General features: G+C 47.2%; 1 protein-coding gene and 1 long non-coding RNA gene across 2 annotated transcripts in view; both read right to left on the bottom strand.

Annotated features, from left to right (window-relative positions):
* The window catches only part of LOC143961793 (uncharacterized), a 95,164-nt gene that overhangs the window by 29,572 nt on the left and 43,220 nt on the right, over positions 1-22,372 (bottom strand). The gene's annotated exons all lie outside the window — the stretch shown is intronic.
* On the bottom strand, positions 11,104-14,026 carry LOC143961782 (E3 ubiquitin/ISG15 ligase TRIM25-like). Its single transcript, XM_077471118.1, has one exon. The coding sequence runs from the start codon at positions 13,967-13,969 to the stop codon at positions 12,407-12,409; it is 1,563 nt and encodes a 520-aa protein (XP_077327244.1). The 5' UTR covers positions 13,970-14,026; the 3' UTR covers positions 11,104-12,406.

Below are 22,372 nucleotides of genomic sequence, written 5' to 3' on the forward strand. Positions count from 1 at the left end.
GGCCCCTGCCTGATAAGATAAACTGGCTGAGTTTTACAAAAAGGATTCTGGTCAGTGGATTAATCCTGGTGAGCAGAGCGGGGGAGGGGGATGATGTGTTTCCTCTAGCGGAGCTCCTCCTGTCTCTGAGGATATTAGATTGATTTATGTGTGAGAAGTGCAATGCTCCTGGAGGAAGAACATGTCCTGAATGTCTCCCCCAATCTCTACTACACCTCCCTACTCATTATCTGCCCACCGCTACACAGGCACAGCCCCCTCCTCTCCTGTATTACCAACTAATGTGTCTGTGAGCTGCTGGGGCACTACAAGTCCCAGCATGCCAGGAGATGGGGGCCGCAGTGTGTTCAATCAGGCTGATTTTTGGGTGAAATGTGCTGGTGTGTGTGTGTGTGTGTACTGTGTGTATACTGTACAGTGGCGACGTGCTCAATTTTTTTGGGGGGGGCTCAAACAAATTGAAAAAAAAAAAAAACATCATTTGGAGCCACCGTGCCCATCAAACGCAGCCACTGTGCCTATCAATTGCCATCATTGTGCCCATCAAATGCAGCCACTGTGCCCATCAAACGCAGCTACTGTGCCCATCATTTGCCATCACTGTGCCATCAAACGCAGCCACTGTGCCATCAAATACAGCCACTGTACCCAGAAATTGCCGCCACTGTGCCCATCAATTGCCGCCACTGTGCCCATCAAACGCAGCCACTGTGCCATCAATTGCTGTCACTGTGCCATCAAATGCCGACCGCTGTGCCATCAAATGCAGCCACTGTGCCCATTAAATGCAGCCACTGTACACATAAATTTAAGCTACTGTGCCCATCAATTGCTGACACTGTGCCCATCAATTGATGCCAGTGTGCTCATCAATTGCCACTACTGTGCCCCTCAATTGTTGCCAGTGTGCCCATCAATTGCTGAAACTGTGCCCATCAATTGCCGCTACTGTGCCCATCAATTGCTGCCAACATGCATCCCACGCCCTCCCGGCACCTTGTCTTGGTGGGGCAGCAGGTCACGGCAGCAGGTGGCGAGCGGTGTCCGGTGTCCTCCATGCTCTTTGATGTCTTCTGCCATCGTCCTATGCGATAGGCATCTAATCACAAGTCCCAGCATGCCAGGAGATGGGGGCAGCAGTGTGTGTGTATGTGTGTGTACTGTGTGTATACTGTACAGTGGTGACATGTGCTCAACATTTTTGGGGGGCTTAAACAAATTGAAAAAAATAAACATAATTTGCAGCCACCGTGCCATCAAATACAGCCACTGTACCCATAAATTGCTGCTACTGTGCCCATCAATTGTCGCCACTGTGCCCATCAAACGCAGCCACTGTGCCATCAATTGCTGCCACTGTGCCATCAAATGCGACAGCTGTGCCATCAAATGCAGTCACTGTGGCCATTAAATGCAGCCACTGTGCCCATCAAATGCAGCCACTGTAGCCATAAATTGCAGCTACTGTGCCCATCAATTGCTGACACTGTGCCCATCAATTGCCTCTACTGTGCCCATCAATTGATTCTACTGTGCCCATCAATTGCTGCCAGTGTGCATCCCCCACCCTTCCGGCACTTACCTTGTCTTGATGGGGCAGTGGGTCACGGCAGCAGGTGGCGAGCGGTGTCCTCCATGATCTTCAATGTCTTCTGCCATCGTCCTATGCGATAGGCATCCAATCATAGCGCTTGTCGTTTAAGCCAATCAGGTGACAGGTAACAGACCCGAGCACCTGATTGGCTGAGATGCAGTTCAGTGTTAGGAAAGCGAATATTCATTCTCTTTGCTAATACAACGTTTAGTGAACAGCGAGCGCACAGCATGGCGCCCGCTGTTCACCTTTTTGGATGCCTATTAGAGCCTATTTCTCTAATCAGGTGCTTACAAAAAATACCCCGCCCCTGTAATTCAGGTGCCCGGCCCCCAAAAAGGGGTCGGACACCTGAATAGGGGGGTGGCAATGCATGAATCTATCTATGGTGATAGAGAGGTGACAGGAGAGAGGGGGCAGCACCATGTGCCCTTTATGGATGCACTGCCACTGATACTATATGTGTGCCTATACTGTATGTGAGTATGTATACTGTGCATGTGTGTCTATATGAATGTATACTATGAATGTGTGTGTGTATACTGTATTAACCAGGTGTGCCCACTGCTGCTCAACAGAAGTCGATCTAACAATCCCATGCCTGTGAAAAATACACTTGTTGCCATTTGGAGCCATCTGATTGGTGCACTGCAGAGCTCGGCCTCGGATCAGGCAGCGGGTCTGGGTACACACGTGTGCAGTGATATCATGGCACACATCAAGCATGGCCTTTATTCACATGCCCCACTGCCCGATCTGAGGCCTGCCACAGCAGTTCACTATTTAGCTGGCTCTACGACTCACTTGGGTAGTTCAGAGGCTGCAAAAAAGTGGATTTTTTCTAATTAAAGGCCTTTTCCCGACAGCTGCCTGCCACACCAAGCACTAATGTGCAAAGGTTTGTGTAAGGGGACACTGATGGAAGGTGACATTCTGGGGGCTATGCCATAGGGTGGCACACTGGGGGGCTCTGTCGTAAGGTGGCACTCTGTGGACTGTGATTTATAGGGAGAATGTTGGGACTCTGATGTGAGCGTGGCGCTCATCCTGACTTCAGTACTTGATATGTTGTTTTGTTTGTTACTTACTCCTGGAGTGACGGCCATATGTAATCCCATGGGCCCCATAATCTTCTATTGCCTGGGGGCCCCATGAGTTGTCAGTCCGGCCATGCCTACTTGCCGTTACCAAAACCTGGCTTCATGAATCTGACACTGCTTCTCCTGCTTCCCTCTCCCATGTTGGCTTTATTTGGACTCACTCCCCCAGGACCCAGTGGATGGAAGGGAGGCAGAGTGGGAATCCTTCTAGCCCAACACGGCACTTATCAGGTACTTCACCAACCTCCCTCTTTGATACTCCTCATTTGAGGCACATTGTATTTGTCTATTTTCTCACATTTCTCAAAGAATTGATGTGATCTACTGACCCCCTGGACCGGTATTAATCTTCCTTGATGACTTCTCAGCCTGGCTACATTACTTTCTTCTGAAATTCCTACAAACATTCTTGGGGACTTTAATATCCCGGTTAATGCTAATACTACTGCTCCTTCTAAACTTCCCAGTCTAACCTCCTCCTTTGACCCGAAGCAATGGATACAGGCTCCTACTCATGACCAGTGTAGATGAGATGTCCATTTGCCTTTATAAGGCTGCTGCCACTATATACTCCACCTTACATCCCCACCTAAACTTAACCCATAATAACGAAACCACACTTTATTGGAGTGTAAACTGGCCATAGCAGCAATTTTATTCACAAATATAAAAAATTTCAGTTAACCCGTGTTAACTGTATACCAAAGGGGGCCTATACCACCTACAAGTCCCCCACACTTCCATCTCAATTGGTTAGTTACCATCATCAAAGACCACCAACACAGCTAACAAGGATGACCCCTTCACCCTTCGGAGCCCCTCCACACTCTCAGTGCCCTTTGTATACCATCCTCCAACCCCATGGATTGGAGATCAGTGCCTACCTCAGACAGGTGAACCCCATCCCCTTGAAGGTACAGCCAACATCTTTTTCCAACTCCCAGTGGCACACCATCAAGTCTCCATTCCGGATCACAAATTGGCCCACCCTCTTGTTGACCTTGATAAGAGTCTTGTTCAATTTGTCAACTGATCTCGCCAACCGCCATGTTATCCTGGCCCAATATCGGACCAGACAATTACCATCCTAGGGAAGGAAGTTCTCAATGGAAGAAAATCAATCTTGGCATCCTGAATGAGCTCCCTAGTGGGACGACCCCCCCAAATCACTACCCCTGACGTGAAGCACCAACACGTTCGGTGGTCTATCCAGACATGCAAAATGCTGCACCTTGGGCAATACCCTACCCACTGCATGCTGTGCCTCCCAATCCATCTGATACATGCCTCCTCCCTTGAAAGTCCCAACTGCCTACCATTGGGTCTCATGTCAGCCCTCCTTGCCCCCCAGAACACAAAAGAGTGGCCTAATATCTAGACGAGACCCATCTGGATTCCATCTGAAAGAAATGAAGAAAACCACAGGTAACTACCATAACATATCCTCACATCATCATCTCTTATGACCTTAGCACCCCAGTGACACAAAATTCCCCGACCTTTCAAAGCAGTGGGCTGTTCCCTACTCAACCACCAAGTGCGGCCCTACATAAGTACAGAACATCCGTGAATCCCAATTACCTATCTGCCTAACAGCAGCTTCGTCCAACCTGCATCGTGCGGCCTCAGTGGCCACCCCAATGTGGAAGCTGTGCAAAGCATATTGCTTGTTCTCCAGACCTTCTGCCTTTAAACACTTTCTGAAAACTGACACAAACTGAAACCTGGACAGAAAAGAACCATCCTTGTGAATTAACAAAATGTCTCCTATTACCGGGTGAATACTCAGGAATTCCCTTACCACCCCCACCGGACACACCGGCAATGGAAACAACCTCACCTTCACCTCTTTGCCTCCCTTATCCGTCTTGGATCGTTGCAGCAAGACCTCCATACTAGCCCCATGAAACCTCACGTCCTGAGCTTTCAAACACCCGGTACCACTTTTGAAGGGCTAACCAGTTCACTAATCCTAAAGGCGCCAAAAAAGGCCAATGAAAACGCTGCCTGGAATAAAGACGCCTCACATGCGGACGAGCATATCACACCCAACTCGTGCGATAGCGCTGTAAGGTTGCCAAAAGTCACTGGCCTCCTGACATCCCTACGCTTCTGCACCAGACGATAGCCTTTCATGGCTTGTCGAACACCGATTCCTTTATCCATCCTGCGAGGACTCCAATGAGATCGACCACATCCATCGGGGACACTGAACCCCCTGCCGTGCTGCTGCCGGAGCCAACTCCCGAAATGTGTCCCACTGGAAACTATACAAGGCGTCAGCCAACGTTTTATCCACCCCCGGGAGATGCACTGCATAGAACATGATGTTCACCTGTAGGCAACGCAGCACTAAATGCTGCAGTACGACAGGTTGTGACGACGCTGAAATCCGATTAATGACCTGAACAACTCCCATGTTGTCACAATGGAGTCTGACCTTGGAGTCCCTAAACGACTCACCCCAAATCTCAACGGCCAGCACCATGGGAAAAAGCTCCAGCAGTACAAGATTTTTGCCGAAGCCAGCCTCCTTCCAAGCACTGGGCCAAGGCTCTGCACTTAACTGCTCATGATAAAATGCCCCGTACCCCGTGGACCCGGCTGCGTCCGTGAACAGATGCAGGTCCCAATTACTCCCCGGGATGGAAATCCATAGTGGTTTTCCATTGTAATGCAACAAGAAAGTATCCCACACCTTCAAGTCCTCCCGATGTTCCCTGGTGACACGGATGAAATGTTTGGAACACCTGACCCCCATGATGGCTGTCGACAGCCGTCGGCAATTCGGCAAAACACCCTGCCCATGGGAATGATGCAACATGTAAAATTCAGCTTCCCAAGTAAGGGCTGCAGCTGCCTAAGCTGGATCTTCTGCAGCCCCAAGATCGCCTGAATCTTCCCCTTCAGTGCCACCATCTTCCCTTCCGGTAGTCGACACTCCATAGCTTCCGAATCAATGACTATGCCCAGAAAGCTGAAAATGGTAGTCGGGCTTGCCGACTTGTTGCCTGCGAGTGGGATACTGAATCTCTCCGCCATCTGTTGCAAAGTTGATAGCAGTACTGCGCAGACATTGGACGCCGGGGATTTCGCACAAAGAAAGTCGTCCAGGTACTGAATAATATAATTCAAACCCGAAACGTCTCTGACCACCCACTCCACAAAAGTAACTGAATGTTTCAAACACGGCGCATGAGATTGTTGATCTTCGATTGTCTATGAGCTGCTCAAAGAACCCCCCCCTCCCAGCAACAGACCAACAGCCAGAAATTGTCCGGGTGAACCGGGAGCAGGCAAAAAGCCGATTCAATGTCGGCCTTTGCCAGTAGCGAACCTCTACCGCAGTGGCGTACCCATCCCACAGCCACATTGAAGGACGTGTACGACACCGTACAGTAATCTGGATCAATTGCGCTGTTAACCGAGCCCCCCTTCGGGAATGACAAGTGGTGTATCAACTAAAACTTATTCGGCTCCTTCTTGGGCACTACTCCCAAAGGGGAGACCACCAGGTTCTGTAGCGGCCGCTCCTGAAATGGCCCAGCCATGCGCCCCAAAGCCACTCCTTTACCCAATTTCTCTGCCACCACCCCCAGGTGTAACAGTGCTGAATGCAAATTCTTTGCAACTCGAGGGACAGCCGATAAAGCACTGGGAATCCCGAAACCCTCTGTGAATCCCTCCCATAATAGCCGGGCAGCCGCTCAGTCCGGATACCTGTTTAGGAAAGGTTGCAACCTTTCCCCCCTTACTGGTGTCTTCCCTTTTGTTACCCAGATCTCCAGCGTTAAAACAGCCAGTTCCGGGATAAGATCCACCGCAACCGGAGCACTCATGTTTGAAGTGGCAAGCGCCTCCAAATGTACATGTCCCATCATTATACTGCCAGCAAATGCCCCATCGTTTGGCGGATGGCTGTCCGGGGGAAGATGGACCACTGCCCCCCCTGGAAAAAACTGGTTTGGGGTCTGAGTTGAGGAAATCAGCCTCACCCAGAGGCTGATGTCCTTATGGTCCCATCACAGGGAGGGGCGCACTGCCCTGCGCTGCAGGACCTGCTCATCATACCTGAGCCACGCTGTACCCCCTGTAAACCCTGTAAACCTCTCCTATTGCGTCCATGTAAAAAAATAACGCCAAACAATGTTCAGGGTTCTTCTCGCATATCACGCTTGCCATGATGGCAAACGCCTGTAACCAATTTGAAAACGTGCGCGGGATCAGCCTATAATGTTGTTTTTCCTCATTCTCCTTACTACCGTCCAGCTTAACCCTATCAGGGTTAAATTTCTCCAAAGGTAAAAGGGAAAATATTTCCACATACTCCCTTTTCACGATCTTCTCTCTGACTTCCGGCCACAGATGAGACCCCAGCGGCCCTTCGAAGCAGACGTAAACCTCACACTTGGCCGCATCCGCAATGTGAACCACGTCTGTCTTGCCTCCCCTTTTCCTGGGTAGAACCCACTTTTCCCCCGGCCCCTGTCGCTACCGTCACCACCGGTGGTACTGGAGCAGACCCGGGAAGGGGCACCGCCACTGATGGAGCAGTCTCCGCACCTGCTGCGGGGGTTAACCCCCCCAACCCCAGCCCCCGATGACCCCCCACCTGACGTCAACCACACGGACGTTTGTAGCGCCCGCCCACGTCATGTGCAAACTGCTGCACCAGGTCCCTAAAGCCCCCAATAGTGCCTGTAACTGCACATCAGGCCTTGCTACAGTGGGTGCTATGGCTGCCGGCCGGGGGTCACCTGTATGTGCGGCCCACCCCTTGAAGTCACTGATCCCCCAATGCAGTTACCCCCTCAAACTTTGCAAAACGTTTGACACAGACAGGGACAAAACAGAAGATCACTGGGCTGAGCAGGGGTTGTCCCCGCCGCCACTGCTCCCGACTCCACAGGTGCTGGATGCTCCTGCCTGTCATCTGCCTCGGCATCGCTCAGCTTTCCTTCCGACATGTGACTGGGTGACTGCAGGGGCTCCATGTCATCCAACCACAAGGATGAGGGCCTGGATGCTGCCGACTCTTTTCCTCATTGGCCACGCCTCCCTTCTCTGGCTCCACCCACCGAATTTCCGGTCTTCAAGCCTGCGGCGTGCACCGCGGAACTACTGGGCCATCCATCATCTCTTCCTTGTCGGCCTCGCCAAGTCGCGGAACCGCCGGCCGGGGATGGGGTAAAACCCCGGAGAGATGATCATCCGTCACTGGATAGCAAGAGTGGATTAGCACCGCTGGAATCTTTTTTTTATTTGTAATAAAGGAATTTTTTAAAAGTGTGTTTGTCTTATTTAACCATTTTTACACTTTCTTTGTGAAATTGTAGGGGTACTTTTGTACCCCCTTACCATTTCAAACGGGGGGGGCGGGATCTGGGGGTCCCCTTGTTAAAGGGGGCTTCCAGATTCTGATAAGCCCCCCGCCTGCAGACCCCCACAACCACCACTCAGGGTTGTGGGGATGAGGCCCTTCTCCACATCAACATGGGGACATGGTGCTTTGAGGGGTCACAGACCCCCAAAGCATACTCCCAATATTGAGGGCATGTGGCCTGGTACAGTTCAGGGGGGGCGGTCTCTCGTCCCCTCTCTTTTCCTGCGGCCTGCCAGGTTGCGTGCTTGGATAAAGGGTCTGGTATGGATATTTAGAAGGGACCCTCACGTCAATTTTGTTTTTTCAATTTGATGCGGGGTTCCCCTTAATATCCATACCAGACCTGAATGGTCTGGTAATTTCATTTAGGGGAACCCCCACGCTTTTTTTTTATCAATGAATGAATTGTTAGCTAATACAGAGAGCACTCATTGAGTGTTCTCTGTATTACGGGAGCCGACAATTGAAAGTGATTTTAAAAGACTTTTGTTCCTTGCGAAATGACACTTTGTACAGGGACAGTTCTAAGCACCAGAAACATGCGCCCCTTCACAGGCATACTATAGATACCCCCCAGGTACGAAATTTAAAGGAATATTACACCTTTATTGTTTCACTTTAATCATTATTAAAATCACTGCTCCTGAAAAAACGTCAGTTTTTAAAACTTTTTTTGCATTGATCCATGTCCCCTGGGGCAGGACCCGGGTCCCCAAACACTTTTTAGGACAGTAACTTGCATATTAGCCTTTAAAATTAGCACTTTAGATTGTGAAAGTTCGAGTCCCATAGACTTTAATAGGGTTCTAAAGTTCACACGAAGTTTAGGTCTGTTCGCAGGTTCTGGTGCAAACCGAACCGGGGGTGTTCGGCTCATCCTTACTCCACACGCTCCCAGGCCTCTCTCTCCGAAGGCAATGCTACCGACCTTGTGTTCTCCTATCTATGTACTCCGTGCAACCTCTCCAACAATCCTCTCCCTCTCTCTGATCACACCTTATTCATTCTGCTCTCTCCCTGTCTTCTGTCTCTTCCCCCTCCAACCGCCTAACAGTTACCCATAGAAACCTTCCACACATTAACCCTTTTTTTCTCTACTCTGCTACTGACCACCTCTATGACAAAATCTCATCCCTGCCCCAAGATACTAACACTAACTTACAAAGCCATCCACAACCTGGCCCCCAGCTACATCACTAAGCTAGTCTCAAAATACCAACCAAACCGTTCATTATGTTAATCTCAAGACCTCCTGCTCTCTAACTCCCTCATCACCTCCTCCCATGCTCACCTCCAGGACCTCTTCAGAGCCTCTCCCATCCTCTGGAACTCGCTACCCACATCGGTCTGACTTTCTTCTACTCTGTCCACTTTCACCCGATCCATGAAAACTCATCTCTTCAGAGAAGCCTATCCTACCCCCACCTAACAATTGTACATTTATTTTCTCCATCAGCCCATCCCCCACAGTTATTACCTTTTGTATCTCTTGACCCTCCCTTCTAGATTATAAGCTCCAAGGAGCAGGGCCCTCTGATTCCTCCTGTATTACACTGTAATTGTAATGTATATCTTCATGTTGTAAAGCACTGTGTAAACTGTGGTGCTATATAAACCCCTAATAATAATAATAATAATAATAATAATAATAATTTCATAAAGAATCTTTATTTCACATTAACATTTCATTTCCTAATCCTCCCCCATCACCAGGATACATCTAGTGATTATAATACACCATCACATGATATTAGGATCCATTATAAAAGAGATCCCATAGAATTCTATTGGTGATCCATTCTATGGGGACACATTATATTGGGGACACATTCCAGTTCTAGTAATCATACATTATTATAGTGATATCATTATATTAGTGATAAATTCCATTATTTCTTTCATTAGTAAATCTCGGGATCATTTCTTCATATATTTCCTCTGAGATTTTCCCATTGATTTTCATCTCTTTCTATTTGTAGATCTATTATTCATTTCTATTTCTTCACACAATAAAATAATCAATAGAATAAACTCATTGTAAATGTATTAATAATAAGGAATGAGACTGTCTACACATTATAATCCTATAGATAGAGATAGATTTGTTCTTAAAGGGCACCTCTATTTGTACTTTCCACATTGGGTCCCTCGGTAGCCATTTCCCTACTATGACATCACAGCTCGGACACAGACAATAAGTCATATTACACTCTGTGCTCTCTCTCAGCTCCGGCACTCTATACAATTCTTCACCGTCCCATCTCACTATACACAATGCTCATGTACTGGGAGGAGCCATTAGAATGAACGCCCCGTCCCCTTCTTAGGTGACCCAAGAGCCGTACACACCCACTTATACTTTCCTTTATTGTACCTCCATCAAAATCCTCCCCAGTTTCCCAGGTATTGAGGGATCATGTGACCTTCTCCCAGCATGCAGTGTTCAGGCCTGAGCAGCCAATCACAGGACTTACATACCGTCACATGATGGAGGGGTGACATCATCAATCCTGTGTAAGCTCCGACATAACCCACCATGTATCTTACATAGGTGAGGACTCGGGGCTCTGACATGGATTGATGGGGGGATATAAAAGGGGGTAGAAGTGGGCCGGGGGCTGTGACTGCCCTAAGTGAGCAAATGACAAAGAGACTTATTAATGTAATTTGGAACCCTAAAGTAGCGTGACACATAAAGGGTCCCTAAGTAACATGGGTAACGGCTTTCTTCTTTTCTGAACACTGACAGCATGAGGGGAAAAAAAGCTGTTGACCGGCTCCTGTTTAGTTCCGTGATCAGCTGTTATTGGCTGACATCTGATCACATGTTAAAGGGCTCGCTGTGATTGGCCCTTTACCCGATCTGTGATCAACCGAATCCCAAGGGGGGTGGGCAGTGTGAGAACGGGAGAATGTACATGGACGCCCTCCCGCATTTTAGGACAGCGCTGTAGCCGTCTTTCGGCTATAGTGTGGGCACCAAGTGGTTAAATCTGCCCAGCAACAAATCCCCCCCCAAAAAATGCATAAAAAATACAAAACGCAAATCACGGTATAAAATCCTGCGGAAAGCACATCAGAAAGGCTGAAAAGCCCCCTGCATAGGTGTGAATGGAGCCTTAGGCTGGGATGAGACTTGTGGGATGCGGGAACCAGTGCGATTCCTGTGCGGGTTCCCTCATCACACCTCAATCACCGGACGGTCACACTGACATCTGAGAACCGCTGTGGGGGGGTCAATGGAAAGTTAATGACACCCCCAGATCGCTTCGCAGATCGCAGTGCAAACGCTGAAATGGTGCAGGAATCGGATTGTAGAGATGTGACACCCAATGTGATCCGATTCCAGTGAGGACCAAAAAAAGGGTCCGGCACCATTCTGGTGTGAATGTGATTTCAGTCACACAGTTTGTACGGCTGAATTCACATCACACAGACATGACATGTGATCTGCACAGCAATGTGATCCCAGCCTTAGAGAGATTTCCTCTCACTTCCTGTCCTGGTGACACCAATACAAGGAGGGAGAGAAATCTGTACAGGGACACAGACATATAAACATCTGACAGGGGCTCTAATCCTTCCCCTTCCTTATTATACTAAACATATCATTCTTATTTCAGTCTGTGTTCATGTTGGAGAGTTCCCCTCATTTCCTGTCTAGATAAATGTTGTCACCGGGACAGGAAGTGAGAGGAAATCTCTGTAATGGAGCCCCGGATAGAAGAAAATACCTGACAAGGGATCTAATCCTGACCCACTCTGCCTAAAAACAGTCTGGGCTCTCTGATCACATTGTTTTCTTCCAGTAATAAATCTCTAGATGACGTCTTCATAGATTTCCTCTCAGATTGTTCCATTTATTTCCATCTCTTTGTAGTATAGATTGTATGGAGGGGGAGGGGCAGAGAGGAGAGGTGACCCCCATCCTATCCCATCACAGTGACCCCACCCCCCCTTTATGTCTGATCATGGCTGCCCTCCCCCCATACAGAGGGACCACATGTGGGGGAGGGGCAGAGAGGGGCAGGGGGAGGAGATGGATGATGTTAAATATTGTGACAAAACACAGAAAGTATTATGTCAGATTGTCATGGGAGAGATAGATAGATAGATAGATAGATTTCTCACTGACCAATAGGAACATGTTATTGTTACTCCAATAATTGGACAGATATTCTACCCAATCACAGCGATCAGTAAGAAATCTCACATTTATTTATAGTAGAAAAACTTGCAGGAAGCCCCGCCCACTGCTATATACTATTGGATGAATATTAAATGAATTCCCCTCCTTCATCTGACATCACCAGACTGTGGGCGGAGTTCTCACATCTCCCGCCTCCCCCCACATATCTTTATACAACCTTCCCATACACCTATCCCAGCATGGAGGGGCTCAGTGAAGGTGGTGGTGAAGGTGTGGAGGTGTCGGATCGGGTCACACAGATCATAAAAGGAGATCCGCCCGGCCTCATAATCCAGATATATCCTGACTCTGTTACTGGAGGGATTGGGGGGTAAGAAGGTCTCTTTACTGTCATGTATCACCTTATACTGATCATCAAACCTCTCCAATCCCCAGGACTTCTTATTCCATCCAATCTCTGACTCCCCCCTTCTCCTCTCTATACTGGGGTAACACATCCCGACTCTCCACCAATCTGCCCCCCCGACATCCACTTCCCAGTAATGTCTCCCTGAGGAGAAACTCCGACTGCTCAACACCTGAGTACAATACTGGAATCTCTCTGGTGTTTCTGGGTGATTCTGGTTTCTATCTGAATCGGATGCAGTTTTCCTGTCATCTGATATCTGTAGATATTTATTAGCTGTGTTTCCATCCAGTAATATGTCTGCAGCTCCCTGTATATAGAATACATTTACCTCTGTTATTATATCAGATAAACCTGTGTGTAAGACCCCCGCCACATCCAGACCCCCTCCATCATGGAGGAGCTCCTCATGTCTCTCTCTGTCCTCATTATCTCCATCCTCAGTATCACACAAGTCACCTGTGTCTGATTCCTGTAAGACAGTCAGTGGATCCGTCACGTTACACAGCTCCTCAATGTGACGCAACTTCCTGGACAGCTCCTCCTTCTTTATTTCCAGATCCCAGATGGAGATGGAGATCCGCTCTGCCCTCCCGGAGATGTCCCTCAGGACTCTCTTCTCCAGGTCTTCCAGACGTCTCCTGAGATCTCTAAACAGGGCAGTGACTCTCTCGGTGTCACCAGCGGCTTCTTCTTCTACTTTCCTCCGGTGTTCCTGCAGACTCTGGACTCTTTCCTCCGTCTCCTCTCTCTTTGTCAGAAGTTTCTGCAGAACATTCCTCAGTGTCTCCTTCTTCTTCTCAGAAGCCTCATCCAGTGACTCCATCTCATGTCCTTTATGTCCTCCAATCACATAACAAGACATACAGACACAGCTACCATCGTTAGTGCAGAAATACTTCAAAACCTCCTTATGGACGGGGCATTTCCTGCTCTCCATGGACAAGGTGGGGTCACATAAGACGTGTTCTGGGGACTTTTTGTGGACTCTCAGGTGTTTATCACACAGAGAAACCTCACAGTGCAGACAGGATCTAACAGCAGGTACAGGAGAGTCCACACAGTAAGTACAGAAGACCCCGGACTCCTCTTGATGAGTAGACAGGAAAGTCTCTGCTATGTTACGTAGTGTTATGTTCCTGTGCAGTGCAGGCCGATCCGGAAACTTCTCTCTGCATTCAGGACAGGAATATCCTCCAGACCCCCCCTGTGTATCCAGCACACCATCAATACAGACCCGGCAGAAGTTGTGACCACATCTCAGGGTTACAGGATCCGTATAAATGTTCAGACAGACGGAACATTCCAACTCAGCTCTCAGATCACCAGACGCCATCGCTGACAGCAGAAGAGAAACTAAACTGAAAGTCTCTGACACGGGAGAGGAATGTGGATGGGGGAGGGGTGACGTCCTCCTACACAGGGTGAGGCTGGATGAATATTATAGGACACGGAGATCAGAGTACAGAAGGGAGGAGATTCGTTTTGCAGTAGTAATGAGAATTATACCTCCCAACATTAGAAGAGAGAAAGAGGGAAAGACGGATGTGGAGAAGACATGCGGAGCACTAAGTGCAATGACATGAAAAGTGGAGATGAGTACATCATGATGAAAAGGAAATTGGTTATATAACCATCTGAAGATTTACCCCCCTTCATGGCCAGGCCATTTTTTTGCGATACAACATTGCATTACTTTAACTGACAATTGGGTCGTCATGTAACACTGTACATAAATTCAATATATAGCAATTTTCCCACAAAGCTTCTTCTGGTGGTATTTGATCATCACTGCATTTTTAGCGCTATAAAATAAAAAAATATAAATTAAAAAAATGTATATTTTTTTTACTTTTTGTTATAAAACATATCCAATAAAAACATTTTAAAAATCTAATTTCTTCATCAATTTAGTCTAATATGTATTCTGCTACATGTTTTTGGTAAAAAAAAAAATCCCAATAAGTGTGTATTGATTGGTTTACAAAAATACTAAAGTGTCTCCAAACTATGGGATAGATGAGGGGTAGGCAACCCCCTGCATGGGCGCCGGTGTCCTGTTGAATAATGTCTCTCATAGAGAAATGCATCCTATGCACTGCGCATGCGCAGCACATCACATTTAGCTGATATCCTGATCAGCCGGTGTGACGTATAGACTGGGCATGCTCAGTTCGTCAGCTGCAGGGAGAGAGAATCTAAATGTAAGATTCTGCCTCACTCTCCGCGCATGCGCACAACATCGTAGGGTCCGAAAACGCTTGTTATTAGACGGATTGTGGGGTGATCTTGGAGCTTTAATTTCTGGATGTGGACGGTGGTTGTTTCTGGATGTGGACGGCGGTTGTTTCTGGACGTGGACGGTGGTTGTTTCTGGATGTGGACGGTGGTTGTTTCTGGATGTGGACGGTGGTTGTTTCTGGATGTGGACGGTGGTTGTTTCTGGATGTGGACGGTGGTTGTTTCTGGATGTGGACGGTGGTTGTTTCTGGATGTGGACGGTGGTTGCTTTTGGCTGTATTTGGTCTTTTCTTAGATGGTGGAAGTTGCACATTGTCGTGAATACAGTACATTTATACAACACTGTAAAGGAGCACTCCTATGGGGGGGCATCTGATTTATGGAGGGGCTCCACTGGGGGACATCTGATTTATGGAGGGGCTTCACTGGGGGACATCTGATTTATGGAGGGAATCTGCTGGGGTACATCTGATTTATGGAGGGGCAGTGCTGGGGGCATCTGATTTATGGAGGGGCTATGGTGGGGGCATCTAATTTATGGAGGGGCTCCACTGAGGAGACATCTGATTTATGGAGGAACTCCGCTGGGGGGAAATCTGATTTATGGAGGGGCTGTGCTGGGGGCATCTAATTTATGGAGGGGGTCTGCTAGAGGACATCTGATTCATGGAGGGGCTCCGTTGATGAACATCTGATTTATGGAGGGGCTCCGCTGGGGGACATCTGATTTATGGAGGGAATCTTCTGGGGTACATCTGATTTATGGAGGGGCTCCGCTGTGGGACATCTGATTTATGGAGGGAATATGCCTGGGTACATCTGATTTATGGAGGGGCTCCGCTGGGGGAAATCTGATTTATGCTGGGAATCTGCTGAGGGACATCTGATTTATGGAGGAGCTCCGCTGGGGGGCATCTGATTTATGCAGGGAATCTGCTGGGGGACATCTGATTTATGGAGGGGCTCCCCTGAGGATACATCTGATTTATGGAGGGGCTCCCCTGAGGATACATCTGATTTATGGAGGGGCTCCCCTGAGGATACATCTGATTTATGGAGGGGCTCTGCTGGTGACATCTGATTTATGGAGAATACAAAACCAATTTTTTCCTCTAGTGGGACTTTAATTAGGCAGTAATCTCCAAAGTTTGTAACAAAGTATAAATTTTATTGCCATAAAGAGGAAAATCACATAAACAACAATAAGAACTTAGGGATGCACAGTGATTATTAGAGGATGCACAAAAAACTACAGTGTTAATATACCAACATATTAGGGATAATATCACCACGAATATCGATCCCAGCTCAATAATGGGACCAATAAACGGCCCGACGCGTTTCAAGGTTGTTAAGAGATCTAACCTCTTCTTCAGGGGCTGGTGATGTATTACATTCCCATCTATAAGCATTATAAGAAGACACAAGTAATGGTAAACAAACAGTATTTGCAAATAGTTGATCTTTTTCAAACAATATTTTAATAAAGACATTATCAAAAAATTGTATGGTATATTCTAACCATGTAATGCTGTACATCGCTGTTCAGAGGGCATCCAACATATTAGAAAGGTGTAATGGAGAAATGTCTGCCAGCCGGCATCAGATCTGTAACCCGATGAGAAGAACCCGGGGGGTACAAGTGGATTCGGCACCCGAGCTGCACACAAGGGGCGGATTCCACCCAAGAATGGTAATGCAGCCAAGTAGCTCTATGATCAAAAACAAAAAATCAAACAACCAATCAGCAACATGGGATTCTCTTCAATTAGCTGATTGTGAAACATTGAGCCAATGAGAGGAGTTTAAATATGTACATCACTCCTATAGACAGGCAAAATCTCAATCATAAAGAAAAATCTCTCAAGTTGCTCAATGAGTTCCAGATTGATCTGGAACAATTATTGGGTCGGTTCGATCAATCAGATCTACCAAGCCTTGAAATCTCTAGCCACTAATCCCTCGATCACTATTAAATCTTCAGACAATGGAGGGAACATTGACCTAATGGACAATGGTCAATATGAGCAGTGGCGGAATTATAGGGGTCGCCAAGATCGCCATGGCGACCGGGCCCCTTGCTGCAGGGGGCCCGAGGCCCCCTGTACTTCTGCGATAGGAGGGAAGGCTGAGAGGAGCTCACAATCATCAGCCGAACTGAAATCGGCACTGTGCGGCAGCTCCTCACATTAGGCTTAGTGAAAGCAGTGTGTGCTCTTTGTCTCCCCCTAGAGTGCAGTACCCGCCAGGAAGAGGTAAATGTCTGCTGTTTTTTAATAAGCCTATCTACTGTATTTGTGTTTGTATGTGTGTGTGTGAGCATACTTGTATGAGTGAACATGCTTGTATGTGTGTGTGTGTATGAGCATGCTTGTATGAGTGAACATGCTTGTATGTGTGTGTGTATGAGCATGCTTGTATGAGTGAACATGCTTGTATGTGTGTGTGTATGAGCATGCTTGTATGAGTGAACATGCTTGTATGTATGTGTGTATGAGCATGCTTGTATGAGTGAACATGCTTGTATGTGTGTTTGTGAGCATGCTTGTATGAGTGAACATGCTTGTGTGAACATGCTTGTATGTATGTGTGTGTGAGCATGCTCGTGTGTGTGTGTGTGAGCATGCTTGTATGTATGTGTGTGAGCATGCTTGTATGTGTGTGTGAGCATGCTTGTATGTGCGTGTAAGCATGCTTGTGTGTGTGTGTGAGCATGCTTGTATGTGTGTGTGTGTGAGCATGCTTGTATGTGTGTGTGAGCATGCTTGTATGTGTGTGTGAGCATGCTTGTGTGTGCGTGAGCATGCTTGTGTGTGAGCATGCTTGTGTGTGTGTGTGAGCATGCTTGTGTGTGTGTGTGTGTGTGAGCATGCATGTATGTGTGTGAGCATGCATGTATGTGTGTGAGCATGTATGTGTGTGTGTGAGCATGCATGTATGTGTGTGCGAGCATGCATGTGTGTGTGTGTGTGTGTGAGCATTAATGTATGTATGTGTGTGTGTGAGCATGCTTCTGTGTGTGCGTGTGAGCATGCTTGTATGTGTGTGTGAGAGCATGCATGTATGTGTGTGTGTGTGAGAGCATGCATGTATGTATGTGTGTGTGTGTTCATATATGTATGTGTATGTATGCATGTGTGTGTGCATGTGTTGGTGCATCCAAAAGGGTGCACAGGTTCCACCCCCTTTATGACCAATGGATAGATTCATGCATAGCATAGCATGAATCTATCCATGGCCACCGCTGTCACCCCCATATTTAGGTGTCTGGTCCCTTTTGGGGTGCCTGAATTACAGCGGCGAGGGGTGTTTTTGCAGAGCCTGATTAGAGCAGTGGGCGAGAGGAGAGGACGGGAGATGAGGATAGCAGTAGCTGCAGGGAGGACCCAGCTCATGGCCGTTACCCGCTGCCCCACCAAGACACGGTAAGTGGTGAGCAGACAGTGAGCGGGCAGTGGGGATTCACAGTGTCAGCATTTGATGGGCACAGTAGCAGCATTTGATACGCACAGTAGCAGCATTTGATGGGCACAGTGGTGGCATTTGATGGGCACAGCGGTGGCATTTGATGGGCACAGTGGTGGCATTTGATGGGCACAGCGGCAGAGTTTGATGGGCACAGTAGTGACATTTGATGGTACAGTGGTGGCATTAGATGGTACAGTGGTGGCGTTTGATGGGCACAGTGGCTGTAATTGATGTTTTTTAAATCGGTTCCTTGATATGCAGCCACCCACTTGGGACTGGGCCCTGGTGTTCCACCATCGGGCTTGGAGAAAAGAGCCCTGTCCGGAGGTCGGGGGGGGGGGGGGCCCACGATGGTTTCCTGCATCGGGGCCCTGAAGGTTCTAGTTACGCCACTGAATATGAGGCAGTGTGTCGTAACATATTGTCTAATAGACAGTGGTACTGCAAGATCGCCTCAACCAAGATCGATAAATTCAATCGCAAATTCTATAAACTCATAGACGAGTCATACGCAGCAAATATACTCACTCGATCTGAATATGACTATGTTAGGACTGCTTTACCACACATTCCTACTTTCTACACGTTGCCCAAGCTACACAAGGACCTACTTCACCCCACTGGCAGACCAATTATCTCGGGCAATGGGTCGTTGACAGAGAAACTCAGTAAATTTGTCGACGGCCACTTGCGACCGTTTGTATTTAAATTACCCAGCCATACTCGGGATACTTTACATCTTTTACAGATGTTGGAGGATATTTATATTCCTCCAGGGTCATTATTGGTAGCCTTGGATGTTGAAGCCCTCTACAGTTCGATTCCAAACGATAGAGGGCTTTCATGTATTCGCCATGTGCTTCTGCAGGATGGCAAGTTGGGTGAGGAAAAAATGAGTTTCCTGATTGATGCCTTGGACTTCATTTTGAATTATGATCACTTCATGTTTCATGGGGACCATTTCCTCCAGGTACAGGGGGTTGCGATGGGGACCATTGTATGCCAACCTTTACCTGGGGGAATGGGAAAATATGCTTGCCACTTCCGAACCACTACGTCCTTTCATGGAAAAGGTGATACTATGGCGTCATTATATCGATGACATTTTCCTGGTATGGGACGACATGTCTGACTCTCTTCGGGAGTTTGTTAACCAGTTGAACAACAATGAGTTCAATCTGACATTCTCAACGGCATATGATGAAAAGAAGATTACATTTCTAGACTTAACCATTCATCGACATCCGGATGGATTTTTGACTAGTTCTCTATTCCGTAAACCGACGGCTTGTAACTCCATTCTACATGCCACCAGCTTTCACCCACAGCCCCTCATTCGGTCAATTCCATATAGTCAATACCTACGTGTCAGGAGGAACTGTACTGATGACAATGTCTTTCAAAAAGAGGCTGACACATTGAGGGACAGACTCCTGGTATGTGGGTATTCTAAAAAATGCTTGAGGAAAGCATTCAAACGAGCTAAGGCCAAAACTAGACGGGAACTTATACATCATCCCAAATCGAAGCAAAATCAAACTAATCCAGTTAGAATTATAACTACATTATCCAACCAACATAAAAGTCTACAGAACATAGTACAACGGTATAGGCATGTACTGAAAATGGATCCCACCATTAGTCCCTTTGTTTCGGATCAACCCTCTATCACATTCAGACGGGCTAAATCGATTGGTGATAGTCTGGTGTCTAGTGAATATTTGGGTGGAGGGGCCAAACGTGACCCCTGTAAACGGATGGGAACCTTCAGATGTGGTGGGTGTCCATACTGCCAATTCATGAACATCAGTTCAAACATTAGACTTCCAAATGGTGAAAAATACAAACCTCGACACTACGCGAATTGTAAGACGATTGGTGTTATATACTTACTATTGTTTGACTGTTTGTGCTATTATGTAGGTAAGACGAATCAAGAATTCTGGAGACGGGCATACTGCCACATTGCTGCAATGAAATCATGCAATCCAGACTTACCTCTTGGGCGACATGTCACTGCGGTCCATGCGGGAACTTTTCCACATGTCTCGTTTCTGATCTTGGATGGCGTACATTCTGGTTTGCGTGGAGGCGATTGGAACAAAATCCTTCTGCAATGCGAGCAGAGATGGATTTATCACCTCCAGGCAACCAAACCTCCGGGTCTCAATGATGCTGTCTCATTCCAACCTTTTCTCAAGGGGTTTACCTCGAGGGGGGGGGTCGGAGTGGGACCGCATCGAGGCCAAAATGTCTCAATATTATTAACCCAGTTGGTAGTAATTGGGGAATTGGAGTTTTTGAATCATAATGTCTAACATTTGGATTAACAACAACTAGCGGTACGTAAAAGTGATACCATTATAAGCTCTAACCGTGGCATTAATCATTTGGACTGTGTGACCTCAATTCCAATATTCTCTTTTTTATCTTGGGAGGAGTTTCTGCATCTGTAATTTAACGCTATATATATATATATATATATATATATATATATATATATATATATATATCCATATCCATCTGGACTATGTATAGTTGAAAATTGCAGACCATATTATTAATTGGTTATTCCCATGGGAGATCTATGTTGTACTTTCCTGTGCTGTAATGACCCCTGTACTTTTCTCCATATTTTGTATGAATAATGCTCTCTATATTTATGCATTCTATATGTTTCTTAAATCTTATTTTGACTTCTCATGGATGCCCTTCCCCTCTTTTCGTTATCTTATCCAGTGGTTTCTGTGTATAGGTTCTTTCCCTGTGTGGTATGTCGCCCTTAAGTATAATGGAGGGGTCTATACTCCACTTCTTTTCTGACATCTTGATGAGTATGATTGTGGCTCGTCATTTTTTGGGGCGGCACACATGGCGCACGGGGGCCACGGGGTCATCTTTTTTTGTTATGGACCCTTGTGGCCGCCGTACTTCTGCCTGCCTGGGCTGGAGACTGTGTTGTCTCATGTTGCCCTGGTGACCGGCGCCCCGCGGGCGATCGACGTGGACGCCGGTCGCCTCCCTCCCCATGACCACACCCACTTTGGGGGCGTATACCATGACGCCATTGCCATTTTTAGCGTCTGTCGTTGGGAAGGGGTTGGGGGCGGGCCTGCACGCCGATGGTTCAGGGGGCGTTTCCTTCCCTACCTCCCTTTTTACATATCTAACCTCCTTTGCTCCAGCTGTAGCTGATTCAGCGATCAGCTATGGGGCTTAAATGCAGCACACACTTGTCCAGTCTCATGCTGTCATAAGCATCAGATGGACAACGTGGCTGCTGATCTTCCCATAGAGGTACTTTGTATATCATTTTTCTCTTTTCCTAGAAAAAATAAATTATTCATTGTGTGTATTAGGGATGAGCCGAACACCCCCCGGTTCAGTTCGCACCAGAACTTTCGAACGGACCCCAAATTCGTACGAACTTTAGAACCCCATTGAAGTCTATGGGACTCGAACGTTCGAAATTAAAAGTGCTAATTTTAATGGCTAATATGCAAGATACTGTCCTAAAAAGGGTTTGGGGACCTGGCTCCTGCCCCAGGGGACATGGGTCAATGTCTAAAATGTTTTTAAAAATGGCCATTTTGGCGGGAGCACTGATTTTAATGACGATTAAAGTGAAAAAAAAAGTGAAATATTCCTTTAAATATGGTGCCTGGGGGGTGTCTGTAGTATGCCTGTGAAGTGCCACGTGTTTCCCGTGTTTAGAACAGTCCCTGCACAAAATGACATTTAACGGAAATAACACCATTTAAAACTGCTTGCGGTTTTAATGTATTATCTGGTTCCTGCAATATGGTTGCAAATCATTGAGAAAAATGGCATGGGTAGCCCTCCCTGCCCATTACCAGCCCCTTTGGGTCTTGTACGCATATTAAGGGGAACCCAGTACCCATATTAAAAAAAGGAAATGCGTGTGGCCCCCAGGCCCTATATACTCAGAACAGCAGTATACAGGCGGTACAAACAAGACAGGGACTGTGTAGGTTTGTTGTGTTAAGTTGAATCTGTTTGTAATTTTCAA

The sequence above is a fragment of the Lithobates pipiens genome, unplaced genomic scaffold (genome assembly GCF_037356315.1).
Source record: "Lithobates pipiens isolate NorthernLeopardFrog02 unplaced genomic scaffold, aLitPip1_a1.2 Scaffold_8, whole genome shotgun sequence".
Classification (NCBI taxonomy): domain Eukaryota; kingdom Metazoa; phylum Chordata; class Amphibia; order Anura; family Ranidae; genus Lithobates; species Lithobates pipiens.

Coding starts and splice junctions, on each gene's coding strand:
- LOC143961782 (XM_077471118.1), bottom strand. CDS start 13,969: ATGGCGTCTGGTGATCTGAGAGCTGAGTTGGAATGTTCCGTCTGTCTG.